General features: G+C 43.7%; 1 protein-coding gene across 5 annotated transcripts in view; it reads left to right on the top strand.

The window, feature by feature from the left end:
- Positions 1 to 396: 396 nt before the first annotated feature.
- GIT2 (GIT ArfGAP 2) overlaps positions 397 to 14,256 on the top strand; it is a 26,831-nt gene continuing 12,971 nt past the window's right edge. For 4 of the 5 annotated variants that reach the window (XM_065692080.1, XM_065692079.1, XM_065692077.1 and 1 more), the window contains exons 1-14: positions 397 to 536; positions 4,714 to 4,847; positions 5,533 to 5,645; positions 6,371 to 6,476; positions 6,782 to 6,868; positions 6,974 to 7,104; positions 7,261 to 7,355; positions 8,119 to 8,164; positions 9,696 to 9,747; positions 10,579 to 10,651; positions 10,974 to 11,071; positions 11,371 to 11,482; positions 11,912 to 12,054; positions 12,738 to 12,887. In XM_065692080.1, the coding sequence (XP_065548152.1) occupies positions 485 to 536; positions 4,714 to 4,847; positions 5,533 to 5,645; positions 6,371 to 6,476; positions 6,782 to 6,868; positions 6,974 to 7,104; positions 7,261 to 7,355; positions 8,119 to 8,164; positions 9,696 to 9,747; positions 10,579 to 10,651; positions 10,974 to 11,071; positions 11,371 to 11,482; positions 11,912 to 12,054; positions 12,738 to 12,887 (1,392 nt within the window). In that variant the 5' untranslated portion in view covers positions 397 to 484. The remainder of the gene's footprint in view (positions 537 to 4,713; positions 4,848 to 5,532; positions 5,646 to 6,370; positions 6,477 to 6,781; positions 6,869 to 6,973; positions 7,105 to 7,260; positions 7,356 to 8,118; positions 8,165 to 9,695; positions 9,748 to 10,578; positions 10,652 to 10,973; positions 11,072 to 11,370; positions 11,483 to 11,911; positions 12,055 to 12,737; positions 12,888 to 14,256) is intronic. The other variant, XM_065692076.1, reaches the window with a different exon arrangement.

Raw genomic sequence — 14,256 nt, 5'->3', positions numbered from 1 at the left:
TCCATCCCGCAGGCCGTCCCACTGCCCTGTGAGCGGTGGGAGGCGGGGGGTCTCAGCGCTCACTGCTCCCCCCTGCGTCCATCACCCGTTGGTTTCGCCCGCCCGCTCTGCCGCCGCCATGATGGGTGAGGGCAGACGTTGATGGGGAGAAGCGTGTTCCGCCAGCCTGCGTGGACGGGCTTCCAGCGCCTCCGCCCCGGTTGGAGGGGCAGGACCGGACCGGTGCAGCAGCTCCCCGCGGGACCGCAGCTCTCCAGCGGAGCAGGGTGCAGGCCGAGGCGGGCGTCCGCCAGGATCAGACATGGCCGCCCGTTCTGACTACCGCCCCTTTTCCCGGAGCAAACATGGCGGCGCGCCGCTTCCCGCTGTGGTGCGGCGGCGGCGGCGGGGCGGGCGGGGCTGCTCGGCGCAGGCGCGCTGCCGCCTGGCGGGGCCGCCGCGGGGCCCGTTAAGGCGGCGGGAAGCGGGTGGCCCGGTGCGCGCCATGGCGAAGCGGCTGAGGAGCAGCGAGGTGTGCGCCGACTGCAGCGCCCCGGGTAGGCACCGCCGGGGCAGCCCGGGCCCCCTCGGACCCCCGCCGGTGGCTCCCCGATGAGGGGGTGCGGGCAGGTGGCGGCCGGGAGGGACCGGGGTGCGGGGGGGCCCTGGGGGTGTCGCTGGCTTGGAGCGGTGATGCCCCCTCGGCGGCCGGGAGCCGGGTCTGGGGGTGCTTTCGTTGGGCCTCTTGCTGAGGGAGCTCCGGCTGCCCCCGGCTCTGGGTCCGGAGCGCACGGTCCTGCTGCCGGCGGGCACCCCGGGCCCTCGGGGGGGCCCTGCGGAGGGTGGCCGGTTAGGAGCTAACCTGCAGCTCCTGCGCTCAGGGAGGGAAAAGGCTGGTGCGAAGTAGGCTGGCTTGAGGAAGTCGGGTTTAAAGAGCTCTTTGAGTCACGGAGGTGAAAGGTGGGAGGTGGCTGTAGCTGGAAATCACAGAACCCTAGAATGGGTTGGGTTGGAGGGAGCTTAAAGCTCATCCAGCCCCAACCCCTGCCACGGGCAGGGACCCCTTCCACTGGAGCAGCTTGCTCCAAGCCCCTGTGTCCAACCTGGCCTTGAGCACTGCCAGGGATGGGGCAGCCACAGCTTCCCTGGGCACCCTGTGCCAGCGCCTCAGCACCCTCACAGGGAAGAGCTTCTGCCTAAGAGCTCAGCTCAGCCTCCCCTCGGGCAGGTTAAAGCCATTCCCATTGTCCTGTCCCTACAGGCCCTTGTCTAAAGGGCTTGTAAAGCACACGGGGTTTTTTTTATGAAGCGCATGTTCTGTGTTCGTGTGCACATTGGCACTCTTGGCCATGGGTCAATTTGTGAGCTTATTGGAATAAACCTAGTGTTTAGGAAGTCAATTGCCTCTCTTCTGACCATCTCTAGCCCTGCTGTTGTTACATTTAAAACTGCCTTGTTTAGTTTTTTAGCTGCTATGTCTGTCTGTTGTCTTTCCTTATCAGCGGTTCGTAGTTGTTTGTGTTTTGTGCTGGTTCTCCCAATACAATTACTTATGTACATACTGAAATGAGTTAAAAGGCTGTAATCTAGATAACGTGTGAATGGGCAGAAGATAGGAATAACAACTTTTGTAGAACAGGACTTTTGTTTAAAAATAATAAAAATCCCAAATTAACCCCCAAGGAGTTACCTTTATCTTCACAGAATGTTGTTTTTGTGGTAGATAGAGCTGTGTGTCTCCTGTGGGCAGTTGTCCCTATCTCACACGAGGCAGTGTATCTATGCTTGTAAACATCAGTGGTGTTCTGAAGCTGAGATAAAGCTGTTTCTGTGTGTGTATTTGTTAGGCTCGTTGGGACAGTGCTGTGTGCTGGAATCATCATTGGGGTGATCTCATAAGATGGCCTTTCATTTTGTTGTGTTGTGACATTATAGAGCTGTCACGTATTTACTTGATCTTGGTGGAGAAATCTGCTGCCTTACCCATATATATATATTCATCTAAAGAACTTGCTCTCTGGTGAAGCGTGCATGCTTTTCTCTCACAGGAGGTGATGTTACGTGTCCTTCTTTGGTACTTCCTATTCTGAGGCAGGAGTTCACTGTTCACGCTCATGGCTTGGCCTTGCCTTCATCACACGCTTCCTGTTTTGAATCACCCTGCGTGTTCCTGAAAGCAGAGCTCACCCGTCCTCTGCCTTTGCCCTTCTTGCATTCTGCCGTCAGCTTAAGCGTATTTTGATGGTATCCACCATTGTATCTCTTTAAAATGATTCAAATAAATAGCAGCACAGACACTTTAGTGAATTAAATTTAAACCTGAAATATGGACTTTCCCATAACCTGACGGCTTGCTCTCTGTTTCTTCAGACTAACACTATGTTCCTTCTGCCTTTCCATCCCCATCTGTAACTTGGGAACAAGTGATTGGTTCTAAGCCAGGTATGGATTGAAGTGAGGGGCTACAAATCATTGTGCAGTTTCACTGACAAAACCTTCTTTCAATTAAACTAGTGTGACTCAAACCAGGTTGCAGTGCTGAGCTTCCCAGTTCCATCATGCCTGCTGTCAGGTCTGCTCTGCTGTGCATCATTTAGGCACCTAAACTGGGCCCTGAGGTGCTCTTGGTCCTTTCTTCAGCTTCCCCAGTGCTTAATAGGAGGAAAGAGTGTTCTCTCAGCTCAGTATGGTGAAGTTCTCAGTTCCCTTGTCAAATTCCAGGCTGGTTTGGGTTGAAGGGATCTTAAAGCTTGTTGAGCTCCAACCCCTGCCATGGGCAGGGACTCCTTCCACTGGAGCAGCTTGCTCCAAGCCCCTGTGTCCAACCTGGCCTTGAGCACTGCCAGGGATGGGGCAGCCACAGCTTCTCTGGGCACCCTGTGCCAGTGCCTCAGCACCCTCACAGGGAAGAGCTTCTGCCTAAGAGCTCATCTCAGTCTCCCCTCGGGCAGGTTAAAGCCATTCCCCTTGGCCTGTCCCTACAGGCCCCTGTAAAAAGCCCCTCTCCAGGTTTCATGTTGGCCCCTCTATTGTCTTCGCTTTTGCTTTTCTGTTATTGTCATCTTTTTTTTTTTGCATCACGCCGTCCCCTGTTCCAGTGGTGCCAGGTTTTGACACAGACTGGCCAGATTCCACATAAACATGGACTGTCATCGATGTGATTTCTTTTAGGCAGAATGCACAAGCTGAGATGACAAGCAGTGAGGTATCGAGGTGGATGTAAAGAAATAAACCTGTTGGTGATTGTTAGTTAAGGCAGAGTGAGTACTGGCTTCCAGAAGAGTCCCATTAGTTTATGAATGAGTGTGTGATAAGGTTGTGTGTAATGAAAAGGGACAAGGCTCATTAGTCTGGAAGGCTGCCTCCCGCCTCCGTGGGTTAGGTTAGAACTAATGCATCTCATTTCAGTGCTATTTTTTTTCTTCTTAGAAGGGAAAGTTAAAATAATGCAATGATTTATAAGGAGGTTTATGGTTGTTATTAATTTGGTTTTTAAATGAGGTTATTTTTTCCCCCCTCAAAGCTGTGCTTTAGTTTGGCTCTGGGCTGTGATGGTTATCAGCTCCGAGTGGATGCTCTCATCCCTCATGGTTTGAACAGGTTTGCCCACATTGCCTTCAGGACACACACAACATCAACTCTGCTTAAAAACTACAGCAGTGATGGGATCTCCTGTTCAGGGAGTCAGTACGTTCACTGCATGGGTCACAGAAGACTTTTGTGATGCACAGTTGCTCAGATGTATTCTGACAGGATGCAGGAGTTCTCTCATCACATACCAGCCTTGGGTTGTACTTGCTTATTTAGCCTCAAACTCATCTCTGCATTTGAAATCAAGAAGAATTTTCCAAAATAGAAAAGATGTTGAATTCCTTTGGCTTTCTCCTGGGATGAGCCGGATCTGAAGGTCTGTCTTGCTACTCCACTGCCTGTTCCTGCAGGGTTCTTGGCACGTCCAGTTTCATGAGTCACTGACAGAAAACTGGAGTTGATTCTGGAGATAGAGCTGGGAGCAGCAAAAGGACCTCACTTTAGTGTCCTCGGTTTCAATCTGGTGTAACATCCCTACTTGGTTTCTTGCTTTCTGATGTCTGAAGCTACATAATAGCGAGTGTTATTATTTACTACTTCATCTGTCATCAGTTGCCTTTCTGGTTTGCTTATAAAATGGCTCCAGTTTGGATCTATCCAGAGTTGAAGTGAATTAGCTTGGCAAGTTTTGATTTTACTGACCCTTTACTTGGCACGTGCATCCTGCTCTTTTTTTTTAATGTGATACTCTTGCACATTTTTATTATTGAATGTGGAAATTAAAAGTCATTGTAGTAATATGGAACTGAAGACTGAGTAGCACGCGAAGCATAACTGCTTTACCACTTCTTACTTTTAGACTTCTGAGGTTTTCCAAAGAATAGGTGGGTGCTATTGTTAGACTATACTTTTGTAGGACTTCATGAAATTACAAGTAAGCACTTTAAGGAGGTGGTAAGTTGAGCATCCTATTACACTTACAAAGTAAAGTATTGCCACAGGAAGAACTGCAAACAGTGGGGCTGTTCTCAGAGTCCCACATCCCCACTAAGCGCAAGAATTGGTATTTCCCCAGCACCCACAGCCGATGTGCACTGCTGCTAAGCAGTAAAGTTGAGGTTAGAAGGCAGGGCTTCTGATTTTAGACTCTGGGTTTGACATACGTGTTGCCTTCCATGTTGTAATTCATGTGTTCTTTTTCAGATCCCTGCTGGGCATCGATAAACAGGGGGATTCTCATCTGTGACGAGTGCTGTAGTGTTCATCGAAGTCTGGGGCGTCACATCTCTCAAGTGAGGCATCTTAAGCACACCCCATGGCCTCCAACACTGTTGCAGGTGAAACATAAAACTGTGTCTTCCTTCCGTAAAACTACATATATGAATATTGTATGGAATTTATGGGGGTTATGACAAGGGCCTGTAGGGACAGGCCAAGGGGAATGGCTTGAACCTGCCCGAGGGGAGACTGAGCTAAGCTCTTAGGCAGAAGCTCTTCCCTGTGAGGGTGCTGAGGCACTGGCACAGGGTGCCTAGAGAAGCTGTGGCTGCCCCATCCCTGGCAGTGCTCAAGGCCAGGTTGGACACAGGGGCTTGGAGCAAGCTGCTCCAGTGGAAGGGGTCCCTGCCTGTGCCAGGGGTTAGGACTGGATGAGCTTTAAGGTACTTTCCGACACAAACCAGGCTGGGATTCTACAAATTTAAACTTTCAACTTTTCTTCCAGACTTTTGCAATACATCTGCTTCAACCTATATTTTGAATATATAGCAAACCTCTCTTCGGCAGAGCTGCTGTTGGGAAGAGTAGAGAGTTTTAAGGGGGCTCTTTTTACATTCCGTGTAACAAGCTCCTAAGCCTGTGTCTGGTTCTGATACCCCAGTCAGTTATGGATTCTGGCACATGGAACGTGCAGCTCTTGGCTTGCTGTCTGTGTGAATGTAATTACAGACATTTGAGCAGTCAGTCTGTGCAGTTAGCAGCAAAATGTCTTTACTGCCTGTTTGTGTTCACTTTGGGTTTCAGATGGTGGAAACACTGTATAATAACGGTGCAAACTCCATATGGGAACATTCCTTGCTGGACCCTGCCTCTGTGATGAGCGGAAGGCGCAAAGCAGGCCCGCAGGATAAAGTGCAGTAAGTGCAAAATGACAAAGGTTTCATTCCTGTAGAAGTGTTGACTGTTCAGCAGTGACAGAAGCAGCAAGTTATCCATAGGACCTGGTGATAATTGTATTGCAGGAAGAGAACAGGAGTAAACCAGTTATTTGTTCACTCATTTCCTTATTTTTTGCCTTTTTATTTTAATTTACAATAAAATTTACAAAATTAATTATTGCCAAAATAGAACTAAATTGCTTAAATTTTCTGAGCTATTGACTCCTAACCTCTGGCTTTGGATAGTGAGAAACTGTACTTGTACTTGAATCAAAAGCCTTTAATTCTCATACCACATGCTTCAGTTAATGGAACTCTGCTGATGGGATTGAGATTAGTTGATGAATTAAATAAAATCTAAGGTTTCTGTCACTGAATATGCTGCTCCATTTGAAAACGTATTGGCTACGTGTAGTAATTATATATCTTAAGTTGGCATGATTTTAAGTTCAGTGTTCACTTGTAAGAAATACACTCTACCTCCTAGGGTCTGCAGATGTTCTGGTGTTTGTAACAGAAATGTGTTCTGTGTAAACAGTCTGCAATGGTTGTGCTTTTAATGGGTCTAATTTGCTACTAGTAGCAAGCAAGGATCTAATAGAGTCTTCATTTGTGAATTTTCCTTTTCCTAGACCATCTGTATCAATGTGAAAGCATTAATATACACTTTCTTTCCCTTCTGTTACTTGGGTTTCTCTTTACAGTCCCAATAAAGCTGAATTCATTAGAGCTAAATATCAAATGTTGGCGTTCGTTCATCGCTTGCCTTGCCGTGAGGATGACAGTGTCACTGCCAAAGATCTCAGTAAGGTCAGTGCGTGTGTTCTGGCAGGCTGTAAGAGCTACAGCTTGTGTGTAACAGCAGTGAAATCTGACTGAATTAAAGCAGTTGCTTATATATATATATATATATATATATATATAATATATATATGGATACAGGAGATGTGGGTGGTTGAGAGGCACCAGTTTAGATTAACCTGGAGAAAAACATTTACGCAAAAGATCTGTAGCAAACATTCTTGCATACTTGTTTCTGAAACTGTGGCTGAAAAACCAAATGCTTAATCACAGCAATTGCTGTTGCTTTAAGTACAATTCTGCATCTCTTTCAGCAACTCCATTCCAGTGTGAGGACAGGGAATCTGGAAACGTGTCTGCGATTGCTGTCCTTGGGAGCTCAAGCTAACTTCTTTCATCCTGTATGAATACTTCCTACAGTTTGTAATAGCTGTATAGATTTCAGCTGATGCACACTGTAATTCAGACCTGATGATTAAGTAACTATTATTCTTACTAACCTATAGGAGAAAGGCAACACCCCACTCCACGTGGCTGCCAAGGCAGGACAGACTCTACAGGCAGAGTTATTAGCTGTTTATGGTGCTGATCCTGGCACGCAAGATTCCAATGGAAAAACTCCAGTTGACTATGCAAGGTAGAAGGCTCTGACATATGTGATGCTCTTATATATTCACCCATGTCCATAAATCACATGATGGAAAAAAAATCTATTTTTCTGGTTATTTTTAACATGTTATATGTCTCAAAATGAGTAACCGATGTAACTTCTGTTTGTGTGTGTGTGAACCAGACAAGGGGGGCACCATGAGCTGGCAGAGCGCCTGGTGGAGATCCAGTACGAGCTCACAGACAGGTTGGCTTTCTACCTCTGTGGCAGGAAACCAGGTGAGAGAGTAAAAACTACACTCCGAGATCTATCAGCGTTAATCGTAGGACAATTCAAATTATGGTATGCAGTGTTAGGGTCAGCGTTAATACGCTTTTTCTATGCGTTTCAAATATCTAAGTTTATATAAATCATACAAGAACTCAAAGTACAAGGTGTAAAATTAATAACATTTAAAATTCATTTACGTAACACATTTTCTACAAATAATGTGTTCTGTAAGTGGAATACCCCTGGTAATGTGGAGAAACCTATATGTAAGAAGAGTTGAGTACTGCTCAACTTCAAGGAGTGAATTGCAGGGAAATGACAGGTATTGTGCATGTTGCATAGTCTGCAGGAGTGATACAGGAACTCTTTCAAATCACCTCTCCTCACTGCAATGCAAAAGTAGGGGAGCATTCAGTTAAGTGGGTGTCTTTTGAACACAAGCACACTAACAAATTTTTGGCCATTAGGTGCTATAAAGGCTGCTGTGGTAGAACATTAACTTTTTTTAATGGAATGTTAATATACTTAATAAACCTTAACTGGAATCTTTAATAACATTTGAGAATTGTGGTAGGAACCTTCTAGTTTCCTATAACTTGAAATGGAGTCATTACATGTGAGATAAATTACTATGTTTGCCTGTTGCATGTATTGTTGGGTTTCTCCTTGCTGTGTCTTAGTAACATGGAATATCAGCTCTATATATCCAGACAACATTGAAACTGTAGTCCAGGAACAACCTGTTAAAATGCAATCCGTTTTAAATTCTAGAGCATAAAAACGGACAGCACTTTGTGATACCTCAGATGGCAGACAGGTAAGACCCTGATTCCATGGCATAGCTGAAAACAGCAAAATAAAACCCCCTAATAATTGAGTTTCCTTTCCTTTCTGAAGCAACTGTTAAGCTTGTTGTTATTCTAACTCTTTAGTGTGTGTCTTTGGTGCCTCTGTCACTCCTGGAGGCTTTTTTTTATTCCCTTAGAATATTGTCATTTAAGCAAAATCACAAAACTAAAGAATTTGAATGTATTTGTTAAAATGCTGAGGAAAGGTGGGACAATTATATTAAGGGAACATGGGGATTCCTGGATAAAAGATTTTGTAGATAATTCTATGACTAATTGAGTTCCTGATACAGCATTTTGAAACTAATACTTGCAAGAAAGCCGCATTTTTCTCTGAAAGTGTTTATAATTCAGATCACTTGAGTGCTTTTAACTTTTGGTTACAGTCAATGAAGTAATTTTTGTATAAATCATATCAAGTATTAATCTTAAGTCCTTATTTTTCTTTCATTGCTGTGCAATTGGGAATAAGGCGGCTGTGAGTAAATTACTGTTCAATTTATTGCTTTCAAAATTGCTATGAAAAACTTGTAAAATGATAGGAACTGTGTAATGGTTGGTAAAATACTCAGTGTTAACATCTGTAGTTCTTTTAGGTAAGCTGTGTTTAGCTATTGGATAAAATACTGTGTATTTTCAGCGCAGAGTGTTCTGCATAGTAGAGTATCTGCATTATAGCACAGAAAAGGAAGTTGACATGTAGAGAAAAGGACTTGCTCAGAGGCGCTGCTGAGAGCGCAGATCCTGCATTACAACCTGCCTCACCTCTGCCTCATGTCCTCTGCTCTGGTCTTTCTCCTTCCCCCCCCCCCCCCCCCGTCTGGTGACTCTCTGCAATATCAGTTATCATACAGAGGTTTTATTTGAGCCTTTGCAGCCTTGTAGACACCCAGGGGAGTCTTCTCCTGGGTACTGTAAACGTGGACTCACAAGCTATCAGCTTTCTGATCTCTGGCTCTGGCGATAAATTCTGTTGAACTGCACAATTTTCATCTTGTGCCTCATATTCAAGACTGGAAACCAGTGGAAAAGATTATTTTCTACTGAGTACAGAATCATTTTAAGCGTGGTCCTACTGCTGTGGCCATTTGCCAGTCAGATGCTCCCCCACGTCCTGCACAGCCCAGTGGAACAAGTCCCATGTGTTTTATGTGGGCTGGAGTTGTGGTCAGAATGATCATATTATTCAGATGCCTCACAGACAGTGTTTTGTTGCACTACAGCTTGACTGTGTCTTGAGCTACACAGATGGGGCTATTCGTATTCCAAAGGATCTTTTGGATTCTTTTATTTTGTTTAGAAAAAGCTTAAGAATATGCTAATTGTGATGTTAACAATACTAGTAAGATCAGTGTGTTAAAAACTTTGTTAAAATACTGAAAGATTCAAGGAGTTTCAAGTAAATGTGACATTTCATCATTGAATTACCAAAATGTAGAGTCTGTGTTTTAACAAGCTGGAAGATGCTGTAGATGTAATGATCACTTCTTATTTTCATAGCAGTCTGGATTTATCAGAACTCGCAAAGGCAGCCAAGAAGAAGCTTCAGTCTGTAAGTAGAACTTCTTTGTCTAGATGTCGTGAACTCTGCTCTTCATCTTTCAGGCTGGTTTCAGCTTCTATTAATTCCTGCATCAATAAATGTCAACTCCAGCAAGTTGAAAGTCTGGAGAAAAACATGAAAGTAGGCAGAGCTGGAGGAACAGAGATGATGACAAATCTATGACAGATAGTCTTGTTTGAGGCAGTATCTCAAGGTCTGTCTCCTCAGTTCAGAACCTTAAACTTTGTCTTGCTGTCATGTGTTTGATATAAATCTGTATGTTAAATGTTGCTTTTTGCCTTTAGCTTTCTGGAAAGCCAGACTAGTGTGTTAGTCTCTGCTAATTAGTTGCTAGCAATGCCAGCTCACTATTTTGACTGAAGTGTGGGTGACCACATCCTTGTATAAGTTAGTGAGGATGTGTTTTACTTAAAGGTTTTCACTGTCACACAATTATCTCTCTTGAACCATCCGCTGTAGAAGCAGAGTTTGAAACACACAGGCATGTTGTGAGTCCTCACTCAAACCCACATCTGCGGTGTCAGTTGGATACCTGGTTCCCACAGTATGTCTGCTTTATTCTGAATACATGAGGTCTTTTTGTGATCAGATAGGAGAGGAAAAATCCATTAACTAGTAAAGGAAACATGTAGCACAGTGCTGCTGTCTGTATATAGCAGTTAGGTGCTTGTATATGTCTGTGTCATGGATTACTTTGCTGTGCAAGCTAAGAACCAGTCATACAGGCTGAAAAGCAAGAGCAAAGTTCTGCCCTTTTCTGTCTATAGAGGTCTTGTTGTATTTTATGTTCAAGCTCTAACGATTCTCCTCTACCCTTAGCTAAGCAACCATTTGTTTGAAGAACTTGCCATGGATGTCTACGATGAAGTTGACAGGAGGGAGACAGACGCAGGTGAGTGAGGCTTTCTGGAACATGTATAAAGTGAATGTGAATTCTTACATACAAGATCATAGGACAAGCACGTGTTCTGTTTTAAAGCACTGCTCTATTCAGTAATTGCTCATAATAGTGGTTTCTTTGTCTTGTGTTGTCTGAATGTGACGTTAATTGAAAAAATCTTATGGTTTTTACCAAGTAGAGAAGCCTCTGGGGCAAAAAGCTTCCCTTTGAATTGATGGTCTTTGGGTTTGAGTTGATGGCCTTTTATTCTTTGATAAGAAACACTGTCAAATAGTACAGGAAGGTTATTCCCTCTTTTCTCTTCCTTGAGCAGTTTGGCTTGCTACTCAGAACCACAGTACACTCGTGACGGAGACCACAGTGGTCCCTTTTCTTCCTGTAAATCCTGAATATTCCTCAACCAGGAATCAGGTAGGCAACTTTCTTAATACTGTAAAACTATTTATATTCAATAAGCCAGCTATTCGATGTAATATTGCTTTACTGCACTTCTAGAAGTAGAAGAGTTGCATCTACTTGTAAAGAGATTAAAATAGTTTTGTACTTACTCTGCCCTGGAGTGTGCAGATGGATACTTTAAATGACACTTTCTGCAATAAATGCAATTGCACACTCCTTTCTGTAAGTGCTGTTGTGTATTTTACCTGGGAGCTCTGCTCTTCATCTAACACATGATGTGCTGCTTTTTTCTCCATTATTCTGTGATTTAGGGAAGGCAGAAACTGGCTCGATTTAATGCCCATGAATTTGCTACGTTAGTTATAGATATTTTAAGTGATGCTAAACGGAGGCAACAAGGAAATCCTCTCTCTGGTTCAAAAGGTGAGAATGTTTTTGGTTGTGAGTTTATCTGTATGTCAATGAACAAAGAGACTTTTATAAAAGCTAAATCATGTAGCTATTGGCCTGTGTTGGGCCACCAAAAGAATGCTCAAATACAGAAGATTTGTATGTAAATGTTGGAATTTGTAATACAGTTAAATCAGGTGGGATATGTGCAATCCAGGAACATTTTTTTATGATGGTTGGGATTTTTATGATTACTTGATAAAACTTTCTGTATTAGTCCTGTGCAGTTTGAGTGATGATCCTTTTGGCAGGTAGGATAACAGTGGTTTAGGTGCTGGCTTTCCTGCCTGCTCTGTGCATGCAGGACTTTGCTGTAATTTAGATGCTCTTGAGCTTATTGCCAGCTTGCCTTCTTCTCCAAACTCACTAGTATATTTTTAAATGGTGTATCTTGATCTACAGAAAACGTGGAGCTGATTCTCAAATCAATCAGCAACCAGCATAGTAGTGAGAGTCAGGACAATGACCAGCCTGATTATGACAGCGTTGCTTCAGATGAGGATACAGATCTGGAAACAAATACCGCTAAATCAAACAGGCAGAAGGTAGGTTTGAAACATTTATACACAGACCAAGTGTTATTCATAGAGGTAATCTGCAGTCAGACTTTCCCCTTGTGAGGGGATTTAATGTGCACAAATGACCAGAAAAGTACTGTGTGCCACTGTGTGTGTCTGGAGGTAAGATACAGACCTAATAGCACAGATGAAATAATTGGATTTACCAGAACACTCCTGATCAGTGATTCCATGCTGTTTCACCAAGACTTACTGCTTCCTACTGGGGAAATACTTACAGGAGACCGATAGTGACTGAGTAGTTTAAACCCTTCCTGAAAATAAGGTATCATGGTAAAAGAAGGGCAGTAAACCTTATAGTACTAGTGTAATCTTCTCTGGTGATATGCATAGTGGTATTTAGGGATCTGTCTCTTAGGACTGTCCAGTTTATTGCATATTCTTAAATCCTTCTGAAACAGCGTTGTGTCACTGATCTGCTGAGACAAATGGTTTTGTGCATTTGTGCTTTTGAGCTAAAAGCTGTTGGAGATCAAATTTCATTTATATTGGACTAAAATTATTCTAGTGAATAGATCTTATTTATTTGAACTTAATTTGAACTGTGATTCCTATAAAGTAAGGACGTGAAATGCTCTCAAAACCTCATTGTCCTGTTTTCTTTGGGTAATCTGTTCCTCAGTGGTGTATTTTTCTCTTCCTGCTCATAGAGCCTGGATTCGGACTTGTCGGATGGACCAGTGACAGCCCAAGAGTACATGCAAGTTAAAAATGCGCTGGTGGCTTCAGAAGTGAAGATTCAGCAGTTAATGAAAGTGAACATCAACCTGAGTGATGAGCTGAGGATCATGCAGAAAAAGGTAACAGGCCCAACAGTGCAACCCCTTCATCTCTCAATGTATTTTAAGCTGACGAGTATAAAACTGAAAATGCAGTAATCCAATATTAGGATAGTGAGAACTCATTTTAAATGGAGCTGCTTTGGAATCAGATATGAGACTATAACTGTGTAAGGACACTACGTGCTTCAAATGTTTTATTGTGGAGATGATGATGATCTGCTTGGTTTGTTTTGATACAAGTTTTCCAAGTGACAAGGCAGTTGTTACAAGTCTCGTATATTTTTGCTGTCTTGCTTCAAGATAAGCAGTTTTCAACAATGAGAAAGTCAATGCTGCCATAATCTTACCTGTGCACACATAAATACATAACTATATGATGTACTTTCAGCTTTTCTGGTAAATATATTGGCTTTTTTTCAAATCATAAACCCAGCTGGAATGAAGGGAAATTAAAATCCCAATGCAATAGAAAATAATCTGAAACTGACGATTTAGGAGCCAAACCTTTTAATCCTTATGGAAGCAAATCAAGTTGTTGAGTGCTTTGCCAGTGTTCTGGTAAATAAAATGGTGTAAAGGAGAATTTCTGTCTATTGCATTCACTCTCCTGTCTGTCATGCTAGCCTAGAATGCTAGAGGCCATTGTGTGCTGCAGAAAGCTTTCTCCCTATAGGGAAAGTTGTTTAAGCTGTGATCCTGCCCAGGTGAACCCATGCCCAGAGCGTGTTCCCCCTTTGCCTTGGGGCAAAGAGGCTGATGCTTTGGAGAGTGGTGGGAACTTTTGAGCTCTTGGCATTTGAGGCTGAGCTAGTTCAGCAGATCAGAATATCCATGTCTAAGTGCCATCCTTCTCTTCCAGTTATGTTCAGCCTTTCAGGTCTATTGGGATGGTGAATACTGAGAAGAACTGGGGAGATCTGAGGGTGTTTCACTTGCCTGTTAACAGCTTGTACTGGTTCAGCATTTCTCTGCATCAGTTGAATTAACTTTTCACTTCTGTTGAGTTTCTGTAGACAGTTGTAGTCTATTTAGTATTAGGGCCTATGAATTAACCAGGCTTTAGTGTATTTATGTGGTGTAGCGGAGAAGAGATGATGGTTGTGCTGCAGCTGAAGGTGTTTTGAAGGACATTGTAGCCAGGGTGTTCTCACCTTGGAGGTGAGTTTGCTGATTCTGTGTCCTAATGGTGTGTGTAACTACAGGGCTTTAACTCAATGGTTGGTGGCTCAGGTTGAGGCATCAATGCAGCTGTGGGACACTGCAGAATGCAAGGAAGGGCTTGGCTCAAAGCTCCTGGGAGCTCTGGTACAACAGGGGAATTCTCTGCTGGGTTATTTGTGGCAAGACAACAGTGTATTTGTCCATTCAAGAGTCTCTTTGGGTTTGG

The sequence above is a fragment of the Lathamus discolor genome, chromosome 12, assembly GCF_037157495.1.
Source record: "Lathamus discolor isolate bLatDis1 chromosome 12, bLatDis1.hap1, whole genome shotgun sequence".
NCBI classification, from domain to species: Eukaryota; Metazoa; Chordata; class Aves; order Psittaciformes; family Psittacidae; genus Lathamus; species Lathamus discolor.
This window is presented reverse-complemented; position numbering and strand designations above follow the sequence as displayed.